The 13,770-nt window shown below is 45.8% G+C and overlaps 1 protein-coding gene across 1 annotated transcript in view; it reads right to left on the bottom strand.

The window, feature by feature from the left end:
• DYNC2I1 (dynein 2 intermediate chain 1) overlaps nt 1–4,316 on the bottom strand; it is a gene marked incomplete at its 5' end in the record, with an annotated part of 49,214 nt that extends 44,898 nt beyond the window's left edge. Inside the window, one exon of the mRNA XM_079711699.1 lies at nt 4,166–4,316. Within this exon, the coding sequence (XP_079567825.1) occupies nt 4,166–4,180 (15 nt within the window). The remainder of the gene's footprint in view (nt 1–4,165) is intronic.
• Nucleotides 4,317–13,770: the final 9,454 nt, after the last annotated feature.

Genomic DNA, 13,770 nt, shown 5'->3' with positions numbered 1-13,770 from the left:
AAATGAAATAGAAACAAAGAAAGCAATAGAAAGGATCAATAAAACTAAAAGCTGGTTCTTTGAGAAGATAAGGAAAAGTGATAAACCATTAGGCCGACTCATCAAGAAAAAGAGGGAGAGGACTCAAATCAATAAAATTAGAAATGAAAAAGGAGAAGTTACAATAGACACCCCAGAAATACAAAGCATCCTAAGAGACTACGACAAGCAACTCTATGCCAATAAAATGGACAACCTGGAAGAAATGAACAAATTCTTAGAAAGGTATAACCTTCCAAGACTGAACCAGGAAGAAATAGAAAATATGAACAGACCTAAAACAAGTACTGAAATTGAAACTGTGATTAAATATCTTCCAACAAACAAAAGTCCAGGAGCAGATGGCTTCACAGGTGAATTCTATCAAAGATTTAGAGAAGAGCTAACACCTATCCTTCTCAAACTCTTCCAAAAAAATTGCAGAGGAAGGAACACTCCCAAACTCATTCTATGAGGCCACCATCACCCTGATACCAAAACCAGACAAAGATACAACAAAAAAAGAAAATTACAGACCAATATCACTGATGAATATAGATGTAAAAATCCTCAACAAAATACTAGCAAACAGAATCCAGCAACACATTAAAAGGATCATACACCATGATCAAGTGGGATTTATCCCAGGGATGCAAGGATTCTTCAATATATGCAAATTGATCAATGTGATACACCATATTAACAAATTGAAGAATAAAAACCATATGATCATCTCAATAGATGCAGAAAAAGCTTTTCACAAAATTCAACACCCATTTATGATAAAAACTCTCCAGAAAGTGGGCATAGAGGGAACCTACCTCAACATAATAAACGCCATATATGACAAACCCACAGCAAACATCATTCTCAATGGTGAAAAACTGAAAGCATTTCCTCTAAGATCAGGAAAAAGAAAAGGATGTCCACTCTCACCACTATTATTAAACATAGTTTTGGAAGTCCTAGCCATGGCAATCAGACAAGAAAAGAAATAAAAGGAATACAAATTGGAAAAGAAGAATTAAAACTGTCACTGTTTGCAGATGACATGATACCATACATAGAGAATCCTAAAGATGCCACCAGAAAACTACTAGAACTAATCAATGAATTTGGTAAAGTTGCAGGATACAAAATTAAAGGACAGAAATCTCTTGCATTCCTATATACTAATGACGAAAAATCTGAAAGAGAAATTAAGGAAACACTCCTATTTACCATTGCAACAAAAAGAATTAAATACCTAGGAATAAACCTACCTAAGGAGACAAAAGACCTGTATGCAGAAAACTACAAGACACTGAGGAAAGAAATTAAAGACGATACAAACAGATGGAGAGATACACCATGTTCTTGGATTAGAAGAATCAATATTGTGAAAATGACTATACTACCCAAAGCAATCTACAGATTCAGTGCAATCCCTATCAAATTACCAATGGCATTTTTTTACAGAACTAGAACAAAAAATCTTAAAATCTGTATAGACACAAAAGACCCTGAATAGCCAAAGCAGTCTTGAGGGAAAAAAACAGAGCTGGACGAATCAGACGCCCTGACTTCAGACTATACTACAAAGCTACAGTAATCAAGTCAATATGGTACTGGCACAAAAAAAGAAATATAAATCAATGGAATAAGATAGAAAGCCCAAAGATAAACCCACGCACCTATGGTCAACTAATCTATCACAAAGGAGGCAAGAATATACAATGGAGAAAAGGCAGTCTCTTCAATAAGTGGTGCTGGGAAAACTGGACAGCTACATGTAAAACAATGAAATTAGAACACTCCCTAACACCATACACAAAAATAAACTCAAAATGGATTAGAGACCTAAATGTAAGACCGGACACTATAAAACTCTTCGAGGAAAACATAGGAAGAACACTCTTTGGCATAAACCAGAGCAAGATCTTTTTTGATCCACCTCCTAGAGTAATAGGAATAAAAACAAAAATAAACAAATGGGACCTAATGAAACGTAAAAGCTTTTGCACAGCAAAGGAAACCATAAACAAGACGAAAAGACAACCCTCAAAATGGGAGAAAATATTTGCAAACGAATCAATGGACAAAGGATTAATCTCCAAAATATATAAACAACTGATGCAGCTCAATAGTAAAAAAACAAACAACCCAATCCCAAAATGGGCAGAAGACCTAAATAGACATTTCTCCAAAGAAGACATAAAGATGGCCAAGAGGCACATGAAAAGCTGCTCAACATCACTGATTATTAGAGAATTGCAAATCAAAACTACAGTGAGGTATCACCTCATACCAGTTAGAATGGGCATCATCAGAAAATCTACAAACAACAAAGGCTGCAGAGGGTGTGGAGAAAAGGGAATCCTCTTGCACTGTTGGTAGAATGTAAATTGATACAGCCAGTATGGAAAACAGTGTGGAGGTTCCTTAAAAAACTTAAAATAGAATTACCATAAGACCCAGCAATCCCACTACTGGGCATATACACTGAGAAAACCATAATTCAAAAAGACACATGCCCCCCCATTGTTCATTGCAGCACTGTTTACAATAGCCAGGACATGGAAGCAACCTAAGTGTCCATCAACAGATAAATGGATATAGAAGATGTGGTGCATATATACAATAGAATATTACTGAGCCATAAAAAGGAATGAAATTGAGTCATGTGTAGAGACATGGATGGATCTAGAGACTCCCATACAGAGTGAAGTAAGTCAGAAAGAGAAAAATAAATATCGTATATTAACGCATATATATGGAACCTAGAAAAATGGTACAGATGAACTGGTTTACAGGGCAGAAATTGAGACACAGAAGTAGAGAACAAACAGGGCTTCCCTGGTGGCGCAGAGGTTGAGAGTCCGCCTGCCGATGCAGGGGACGCGGGTTCGTACCCCGGTCTGGGAGGATCCCACGTGCCGCGGAGCGGCTGGGCCCGTGAGCTATGGCCGCTGAGCCTGCGCATCCGGAGCCTGTGCTCCGCAACGGGAAAGGCCACAACAGTGAGAGGCCCACATACCACAAAAAAAAAAAAAAAAAAAAAAAAGAAGTAGAGAACAAACATACAGACACCAAGGGGGGAAAGCGGCGGGGGTGGTGGTGTTGGGATGAGTTTGGAGATTGGTATTGATATGTATACACTGATGTGTATAAAATGGATGACTACTGGTAACTGACTACACTGCTGAACTGAATGAATAAGCATTTTCAGAACTCTAATGGAAAACTGATGAATTCATAAAAGTTCTAACAAAAGATCAAGATAAAAAAATTAATTACATGGGACTGAGTGAACTGATGAGGATGATTATAATTTTTGTGACTTTCTGTTTGAATAAAAATCAAATCCCACAAGGACTCAGAGGCAAAAAATATACAAATCAATTTTCACTGCAAAGTAAAGGACCTGTTACAGTGGAGGATTACTGGACTGAATGTCAATATTATGACATAGTATGAGTGTGTTTCGTGTTTGGTAATTGCAATCGTTGTTGCTTTTGTTGTGGTCATCCATTTACAATGCTTGGTGTCAGTTTATTCGTCTCTTGTAAAAATAAAATACAGTGTGTGTGTGTGTGTGTGTGTGTGTGTGTGTGTGTGTGTGTGTGAAAAATAAAATAAAATGAATGACTACTAAGAACCTGCTGTATAAAAAAATAAATAAAATAAAATTCAAAAAAACAAAAGGAAAGAAAATGTAAGGGGCAGGTGTAGAAGATGACAGCGGTCAGGAAGTTGGTGAGCTTAAAAATAAATGGAGGGCAGCCAGGGCACTAACTCCCTAATCCATATTATTAACATTATAAAAGTGCATGATAGAAAAAAAAAAAAGGAATAGGAGGGAAGGTACGAAGAAATGCATGCAAACTAAATTCCTCGCCTTTTAGCGGGAATCCACAGGCAAGCGGAACGAATACAGTTCACAGTTAGTGAGTTAATAACACCATTCTAAGCACTTTTATTTGTAGAACCACATCCAATCCTACTAGTACTGTCCCGATTTATTCGCTGGGAAATAGACACGTCGGTAACTTTCCCACGGTCTCACGCGCAGCAAGAATTCCAGTCCCGGCCCTGGTGCGACCTCCGCCCGCGAGGAGGTGGACGGTCCCGGCGGGGACAGGCTTCCCCGCGCGGCGTTCACACCCACCTTCCCAGGTTCCATCGCCGCGCGCAGGACCGGGCGGCCGCGCTGCCCTCAGCAGGGCCAGGCCCCGGGAGGAGACGCCCCGGCACCCGCACCCTTGGCCGGGCCGGCGTCCCGCCTCCTAGCAACCGGCAGGCTGGACAGCCGAGCGCCAAGCGACCGTCGACCCAGCGTGCCCCGCGGCCGCCCCCAGCGCGCCTGCGCCTCCTCGCCTCCTGGCAACTGGTAGGAGGGGCAGCGGAGCGCCGAGCAACCGCCGGACCGGCATGCCCCGCGGCGCGCCTGCGCCTCCCCGCCTTCTAGCAACAGACAGGCGTGGCAGTGGAGCGCCGAGCGACCGCCGGCCCGGCATGCCGCGCGGCTGCCCCCAGCGCGCCTGCGCTGCCCCGCCTCCTTGCAACCGACAGGCGGGGCCGCAGAGCGCTGAGCGACCGCCAGCCTGGGACTACCGGGAAGCCCAAAGGAAGCGGGGGGAGGTGCAGAAGGAGGCTCAGCGCTGCGGGGACTCCCGCCGGGTGGGATGTGTGTTTCAGGGGCGCGGGGTCTCCCGCCTGGTGTGAGGCCCGGCGGTGCTCGGGGCGGGGAAGAAGCCGGGCTGAGCCCGCGGGCTGCCGGCAGGACCGGAGCTGCAGCAGGGAAACAGGCAAACCCGCCTTTCGAAGCGGGAGCGGAGGGAGCTTTCCTTCCGCGGAGGCTCTCGATTCTCGAGTTACTTTGCCCGTGGTTGTTTGGTAGGACACACTCTGCAGGATTGGTAGGAATCACAAAGTATCTGAAAATGTAATTGTTGAAAGACGCAGTTTTTATACAAATCAAGAGAGGAGAGGACTGAAATACTGAGACACATGGTCTGCATCTCACATTTATTTTACCACAACTATTTTCTTTAAAGCTTAAAATAAAAGCCAGCCTTAAACATGCAAGGCTGGAGAGGTGTGGGTCCCACTCCCGTGATGCACGTTATAACTGACATTTAGCCCTGATTCTGCAAACTGTTTCGCGTCTGTTTAGCCTGCAAATGTTACTTAGAAAAGATTCCACTTACTGTTTTCACACGAGAGAGAGAGAAGGCTCTCAAATCGTGTGCTAAGGAGCACATCGGTGAGCGTGTTATTAGGGGTCTGTGCTTTTGATGTCATGGTTTTTCTGTAGACACACTATTTTGCAGACGTTGTGTTTTTGAGTCACATACTATTACGGTTTATGGATCAATCTACTTTCCTCCGGATATAAAAGCCATTTACTCAGCTCCTTGCCTTAGAGAAGTTAATAACAGTTCCAATCGTCCTTTTATATTTAATTGTGCTCTGGTTTTGGAGTTTCCACTACTACCCTTTTCATTTTCACTCAGCAGGGCTTAGGAAGAACCAAACAGGAAAGGAGCGTAGGAAAGGTAATTTCAGTGATGGCTATGATTTATTTAGGAACTGCTCCAAAGGAGGCACCAAACTGAAACCTTCCCCTTGGTAATTCATTTAATTCTCATAGCGTCCCTGTGAGATCGGCATGTTACTGTTTTTCAGATGAGGAGACTGAGGGCCAGAAAGATTATTTCAGTTGCCTAAACTCAGAAAGCTAGGGTGGTGGATGGTCTGACGCCAAAGTCCATTCTCTTAACCACTGAGTCACTTTCTGTCAGCTGAGAAAACAGCTTGTATTGGGAAAGCTTCAGACTGTTGACTGTAATGACAAAGTCATCAGCCACAGTATTAGATTAAGTCACGGACACGCACATTGCATGAATGAGCTGGGCTTGGCCCTGGAACCCTCGGAACCCTTCTCCTTCCCCTCCCGAGTGCAGTCAAAACTCCTGTCAAGATGTGTCTTGAGTCTCTTCCTCATTTTTTTCCACTCCAGCCCCACCCATCCATCCTCCGTTGCAGGCAGCAATCCAACAGGTGACTCACCTCACCCCCTGCTTCTGTCTCCACCTGGCTCTCACTCAGTTAAACTCTTTTGTCACCAAACAGAATGATTTAGGGTTCCCCAAATGCACCATATTCACAGGGCTATCTGCTCTCTCACCATCCCCACAATATTTGCCGCAAAAATGTCAATAGAGGAAGTTAAAACAATCTTTCTCTCCTTGGACTTCTTAAAACAATTATTTTCTAAGTAACTTATTTGCCAATCACATTTTATCTTGTGATGTTTCTTCTATCATCTTTATTCAATAGATGACTCACAAGTTCATTTGATGACATGGGGACTGTTAGAGTGCTGGAGACATAAATAAAACACTGCCTGGACCTCTAGTCGCTCATAATCACCAGGAGCGAGAAATATGCAAACAATTATTAAATAATGTGAAAGTGTAAGAGCTACTCATAAAATGCAGTGCCTGAGGAAGTGGCAAAGTGTGCCTGGAGGAAAGGAATGAGAATGGGAAGGGCCTCATTTCAGGTGGACCTTGAAGCACAAAAAACCCAGGCAGAGGGCTTCCCTGATGGCGCAGTGGTTGAGAGTCCACCTGCCGATGCAGGGGACACGGGTTCGTGCCCCGGTCCGGGAAGATACCACATGCCGCGGAGCGGCTGGGCCCGTGAGCCATGGCCGCTGAGCCTGCGCGTCCAGAGCCTGTGCTCCGCAATGGGAAAGGTCACAACAGTGAGAAGCCCGTGTACCGCAAAAAAAAAAAAAACAACAACCCAGGCAGAGACCTGCAGAGAACATCTTAGGGGAAAAGAAATATGGGTGCAAGTGCAGAGGGAGGGAGAGGTTTGGAGAGTTTAGGGAATGTAATAATTGTATCTGTAACAGTGCTGTCCAGTAGAAATATAATACGGGCCACAGGGTTTATTATAAATTATCTAGTAGCCACATCTTAAGAAGTGAAAGGGGCTTCCCTGGGGGCACAGTGGTTAAGAGTCCGCCTACCAATGCAGGTGACACGGGTTCGAGCCCTGGTCTGGGAAGATCCCACGTGCCGCGGAGCAACTAAGCCCGTGCACCACAACTACTGAGCCTGCGCTCTAGAGCCCGCGAGCCACAACCACTGAGCCCACGTGCCTACAGCCCGTGCTCCACAACAAAAGCCACCGCAATGAGAAACCCACGCACCACAGCGAAGAGTAGCCCCTGCTCGACGCAACTAGAGAAAGCCCGTGTGCAGCAACGAAGACCCAACCCAGCCAAAAATAAAAATTAATTAAAAAAGTGAAAAACAGATGAAATCAAATTTAATAAAATATTTAACCAAATATATACAAAATATTATCATTTTGTCATATAAAATATATTTACAATATTGAGTTGTTTTTTTTTGTTTTTTTTTTGCGGCACGTGGGCCTCTCACTCTTGTGGCCTCCCGTTGCGGAGCACAGGCTCCAGACGCGCAGGCTCAGTGGCCATGACTCACGGACCCAGCTGCTCCGTGGCATGTAGGATCTTCCCGGACCGGGGCACGAACCCACGTTCCCTGCATCGGCAGGCGGACTCTCAACCACTGCGCCACCAGGGAAGCCCCTACTGAGTTGTTTTATACTTTTTTAATACTGGCCTCGAAATCCGTTGTGTATTTTGTACTGACAGCACACCTCAGTTCAGACTGGTCCCGTTTCCTGGGCTCACAGCCCCACGTGGCCAGTGACTTCCACACTGGGCAGTGCAGGTCAGAACACAGGGTGTGTGAGTGGGGCGGGATGGCGGGAGACAAGGCTGGAAAGGGGGACTGGGCCAGTTTGTCAAGGGCCTTGCAAGGCTCGATGTAAAGACTGAAAGTGTTAGGCTGGGCAGTGATACATCATTAACGTGGGAAGAGAAGGCTGAGGCTGAAGGGTGGGTGGGTGGAGAAGTCCTGAAGCCCAGAGAGTAGGTGGCGGCTTGGTGGCCTTTGTGCAGGCTGCTTCTCTGCCCGGATCCCTGCAGCTTTACCCCTGCTCACGCCAGAGCCTCCTCTGCTTCGCCTGTGTCTGATTTGCTTGTCACAGTCTCCCATATCCTCTTCCATGTAATTTAAAAATGTATGTCCAACTCCCTCACTAGACTATAAACCAGTACAGTTGAAGGTTGTGATAGAAACAAAAGTGCTTTTTATTCACAGTAATAAGTAACTTTGTTACAAAAGTCACATAACGATAGTGTCACTATAGTGTGTGGATATGAAACCTACCTGCCATGTTAACTAAGGGCTGGTGAGAAGTCACTAGCAGTGTTTTACTGCCTGCAGTAAAAGTGGGAATTACAGGGCACCTACTCTGTAGGCATTGTGAGGACTGAAGGGGTAATTCTGTAAAATAGGAGCTTTTTGTGTCAGGCGCAAACTGAACCGTCAGTAAAAGTTAGTTATTAACACTTTTATTGTTGTTGTTCTTATAGGTTATCACCTCAACTATAAGCATTTAGAGATGAAAATGGGTGGGATACCAAAATTATCGGCTTCCTTTGTAAATTCACAAATTATCCACTACCACATGAAACCATAATTGGAGCACATTTTGGAATTTCAGAGGGCCCATCAACACCCCTTTCTTCTCTTAACCCACAGAGACTGTAGTGGCAGAACCCTAAATGCCCCTCGAGTCCGTGGCCCACTCTCCTTGAGACTGTGATGATTTCACGCCTGAGACTAGCTTACTAATCAGCTAAGTCAGAAGGGAGATTATCCTTAGTGGGCCTAACACCAAAAGAGGTGATGCTTCAGAGAGACACTCCTGCTGTCCTGGGAGAAGAAGCAAATGGCCACGTCAGGAGGGGTCGCGTGGAGGGAGCCGAGGGGGACCCCTGTCAGCCCCCAGAAATCAGGACCTGAGTCCTACAGCTGCAATGAACTTGGGAGAGGATCTCAGGTGAGAATCTCCAAGAAGACCACAGCTCAGCCAACGCTTGACTTGCCTTTCTAGGCCTGAGCAGAAGGGCCCAGCCAGGCCGTGCAAGTATCATCTTCATTATTGGTGAACACTGAAATAGGGCTTGTGACTCAGTACTCGGCTCCAGCTGGGGACTCTAATATGTACCGCCTAATTCAGACTCCTCCACGAACATCAGGGCTCCCCTCACAGGCACAGAGCTGCTTCGGGGCTCCTGAGGCCTGAGCTGTACTCAGTCGATACGTTTCATCATGGAGACAAGCCTAGACAGGATTAACTCACTGCCACAGAAGGCTTCCCACAGGTGGAGACATACAAACCAGGTTTTGAAAGATGCATAGGAGTTTTGCATACGGAGAGAAGGATAGTTCAGACACAGAGAACAGCAGTGCAGGTGCAAAGGCACAGAGAGAGTAGACAGAGTGGTTTGGGGAGAGTGAGAAGCAGTGCAACCGTGCAGGGCACAGACCCTGGTGGGGTGGGGGTGGGTGTGAGGTGAGACGCAGGGTCAGAGCTCTGCTTGTTCTGCAACGGATCTTTTTAAAATTATTATTATATTTAATTTAGTTGGCTGAGTTGGGTCTTAGTTGCGGCACGTGGGATCTTCATTGCAGCGTGCAGGATCTTTAGTCGCGGCATGCAAACTCTAGTTGCGGCATGTGGGATCAAGTTCCCTGACCAGGGATCGAAACTGAGCTCCCTTCTTTTGGGAGCATGGAGTCTTAGCCACTGGACCACCAGGGATGTCCCTGCAGAGGATCTTTAATTTCACAGCAGAAGCAAAAGAAACAGTTCATAAGCAGGGAAGAGAGTCAATCAAATCTGCATTTTATATTGGCCATTTGATAGAAATAGGGACTTTAAAAAATAATTTTCCAAATACTTTCAAATTTAGAGAAAATATTTGAGTACAAAAGTCTCCATCACCCAGATCATACAGCATGTGCTTCCACTCGCCTGTCCCTGTCTCACATTTATCATCTATCTACACACACACTTAGCCATCATCACTGGTCTTTCTCTGAGTTATCTGACAAAGAGCTTCAGATATGATTACTCATCACCCTGAAATACTCCAGTGCCTGTTTCCCCAAAGCAAGGACAGCCCCTGCTCCACAACCCTCCCAGTCCAGAAGTAAAGGTTGATACAACTCTGCTGTCTAATGCACAGGCTGTCCCCCAAATATTTCTTTTCCTTTGTGGCCCAGATCCCACTCAGGAACATACATTGCATGTAGTTGTGCCTCTTCAGTTTCCTGCGATCTGGGGTAATTACAGTTCCTCAGTAAGAAAACAGGGGCCCCTAACACTTCACCTGTCCAGTGAGCCCCCAGGCCACACCTGGATCAAGCTTTCTGGCAGAAAGGCCCAGACATGCTGGTCTACTCCTCTCAGCTCGTGGAGTCAGGACGCAAAATCCCAACGTGTCCCCAGCCCGCTGGCAATATGTAGCTGGGTCACACCTGCCAGCTTTTCCCTTTGGGATTGACGAGTACCTAGTAGCAGGTATTAAAACCTCCACCTACCATCCTTAGCCTCCACTGATAACTCACTCCAGCCCTATGATGACTGCTAAATGGCGATTTTCTGCTTCCGTCACTCCAATGATTTATTTCGCTTGCACTCCTCACTTGCTCGTTCACCTACATCGGTATGGACTCGTGGGTTCCTGTTTTACTCACTGGGTTGTAATCTGCCAACATCACCCTTGATTTTGCTGCTCAAATTATCCCAGATTTAATCAGTGGGCACCCCTCCCGTTGCCTCCTATGTCCTTTGGCATCATGTGATTCTTTGATAATTTTCTTACTTTCTGGCACAACAAGATATTTCAGGCTCATCTTGCACTTTCACTGCTCCAGCCCTGAAGTCAACTGTTTCTCAGAAGATCCCTGGTTCCTTTGCTGGAGAATGGTATTTAGAAGCAAGATCTGGAAACTACATGTACGTCTACCTGTACACTTACATCAAAACACACGAGCTCATACTCCCTCCAACTCCAATCCAACACCTCAGGGCTCTTTCCAGCCTCCCCCTTTGCATGCTTATGAGATCTCCAACAGCAAGAAGCCTGAACTGCATTATCCTGGATAATGCATTATCCTTGCGTTATCCAGTGTATGTGTCTATTTGCCAGTATAACCAGGCTGACTGGTCACCAGTACTAGGCCTAACACTGTCTCCTCCGTGCTGGGGAGCAAAGGTCTCTAGGGAGCTTTTTAAGAGGGCAAGATTAAAGAGATACCAATCAATTAAGAAAATGTTATAGTAATCTGGGCAAGCAAGCAAGGACCAAGCTTTTCCTGATTCCTCTAGTTGCACAGCAAAGAGACCCACTCGGGTGGCTCAGGTAAAGAATGTGTGATTGTGTCACCAAAGAAGCATCTGAGAAAAAGGAACAGGAGTCTTGATGAGCCTGGGAAAAATGAGACTCGTTGGTAGTGCCAACTAAAAACTGTCGCTCGCCATCTGCCTCTACAAAGATGAGGTCACTGGCCACTGCAGTCGCTGGCCTTCCACACCCCCTGAAAGGAGTTCAGGGCAGAGATCAGGAATGAGGCCCTTTGTGCTCTGCAAAAACTGGCAGAACAGGTCTTCAGATAGTTAGATATTTTCGGGAGACCATGTTATGAGCCCAATTTCTTGCATCTTCTCACAGCTAGAAAAGCACTAAAATCATTAACAGAGACATCTGCTCCTCGTGACGAGCAGCCACCTTCTGCCAAAATGTGTGCTTGACTGCATGTACCTCCTTCACCAAAATCATCACACATATACTGAACAACCCTCCATTCCCACCCTGGCCCGCTGTTTGGAGCAGTTCCTCAGAACAATCTGAGAGGCTGTCTCCTGGGCTATGGTCCTCATTTTGCCCCAAATAAAACTTAACTCACAACTCTCACTTTGTGCATTTTTTTCGGTCGACAGGAGCATGAAAGGAAGGGAGGCAGACCGTGCCCCTCCCGTCTGCACTGAAGCCCACGTAGAGGTGCTGGGGAAGGAGCTAGGACAGGGAGAGGGGACGAGGTGGACAAAGGGTTGATAAGGCCCAGTCCTAGGCAGGAGGGGATCTAAGACAAAGCAGAACGGATTGAACTTAAACTGAAGGCAGCACTTTTCTCTGAAACTAGAAAGGAGGAGTGCAGAGGCTGAACCTTTACAGTTCTGCATGGGAACACTCACAGTGATGCTCTTCTTTCCTCTGAGAGAGCAGTGCCTGTCACTGGAGAACTGTCCGCAGAGAAGGTAAGGAAAGAGGTAACATGGAGAGGTCACAGGAGATTGGGGTATAGAGTAAAATGTTAGCAAAAGCCTAAGAACTAGGCCGGGCCTGCCAGTAGACTCAGCAAAGGATGAGATGGGTTCTGCCTTGCTGGGAAGTGGCCAGAAGTTCAGTGGGGTCACAAAGGCAGCAGAGGCTGGAGGCTGATTGGTGCACAGCATGGGCCTGTCTCTTCAGTGTATTTTACATCCCTAGACCCCACCCAGGTCAAATGCTTTATCACAGACATGCAGGATTTCTTGTGTGGCTCATGTTCACCCAACTCTTTATCTATAGGATGTGATGCTACAGCTTTTTAGAGGAAAGACCGCAAGACAGAAAGTCTCATGCTCCTTCCTGTGTTAACAAGGCAGCTACTTGTTTTGAGGTTGTAACTTGGTCTTGAGTGAAAGGTGGCATTAGAGCTTTAAGCTGTTGCGTAGGAAAAGGGGTAAGACTCATCATTTTACATATTTGCAACTCACACAATGTAACTGGGGGAAGGAAAACCATCCCTTTCCTTGCTTATGGTTTACTGCCCTTGCCCAAAGTTGACTGTTCTAGCCCCTGGAGCAATGTTTATGAGATTATATATATATCTATCTATCTCCATAGCCACACACACATATACGCACACATAATTACATACAGACTCACAGATGAGGTGAGGAGGTATCCTTTATTCATTTAGTACCTGCTGTGCCAGGCACTGTGCTAGCGTGAAGATATGATGATACACATAATACAGTTCTTGCCCTCATAGACTTAAAGCCCAGTTGAATGATTAATGAGACTTTGGCAAAGTTACCAATGCACGCAGATGCTTCCCTTCCCACTGCCCCCAGAAGTTCATGGGAGCAGCAAGTCTTTCACTCACTGCGTCTAACAGGGCTGTGACTGCAGTTGTCTTCAGCTGGTGGTCCTCTTCATCTTTCAGCCTTTCACTCTCCTGTCTGCACAGCAAAATGGTCTGTGGGATATCACTGTTTTGTCCTGAAAATGGCAGTCTTTGCCCCTGCAACTACTGCACAGTTATCGTTATTCCAGAATCCCTACAATATGGCAGGGAAGGGCCCATGTGACATGAACACATCCACCAAGAACTTAAAAACATGTAAGCATGCTATATTTCTCTCCAGTAGTCCCTGCCCCTCCTAAAGATGATCATGCAAGGCTCCCAGTAACATAAAGATTTGAAGAGCAAGAGAGGGGAAAAAAACTAGCCCTATTGTTACAAACTGAATTAAAATATCCTTGGAACTCACTTAATATGCTTAAAAAACTTACCCAGGCTGTCCTCTGCAACTGTTTGGCTTTAAGGAGACTACAAAATAAATATAATTACCCTGATTGAGTTTGGTGGAAAGCAAAGCGATCAAGAGCTGTCTGTGCTTCTAGAAGCGATTCAGAAATCGCGGGCAGGATGTCAGCGCCCGCAGTAGAAGCTCTCGGGCACGGACAGCATCCTGCTTAGTGAGCGGGCGCTGGGTCCCCGCTGTCCCGCCGGGCGAGGACAGTTCCTGTCCCACGCGCACACA

Source organism: Hyperoodon ampullatus (assembly GCF_949752795.1).
Source record: "Hyperoodon ampullatus genome assembly, chromosome: 9".
Classification (NCBI taxonomy): domain Eukaryota; kingdom Metazoa; phylum Chordata; class Mammalia; order Artiodactyla; family Ziphiidae; genus Hyperoodon; species Hyperoodon ampullatus.
The sequence above is the reverse complement of the archived record's forward strand: the minus strand, read 5'-3'. Positions and strand labels throughout refer to the sequence as shown.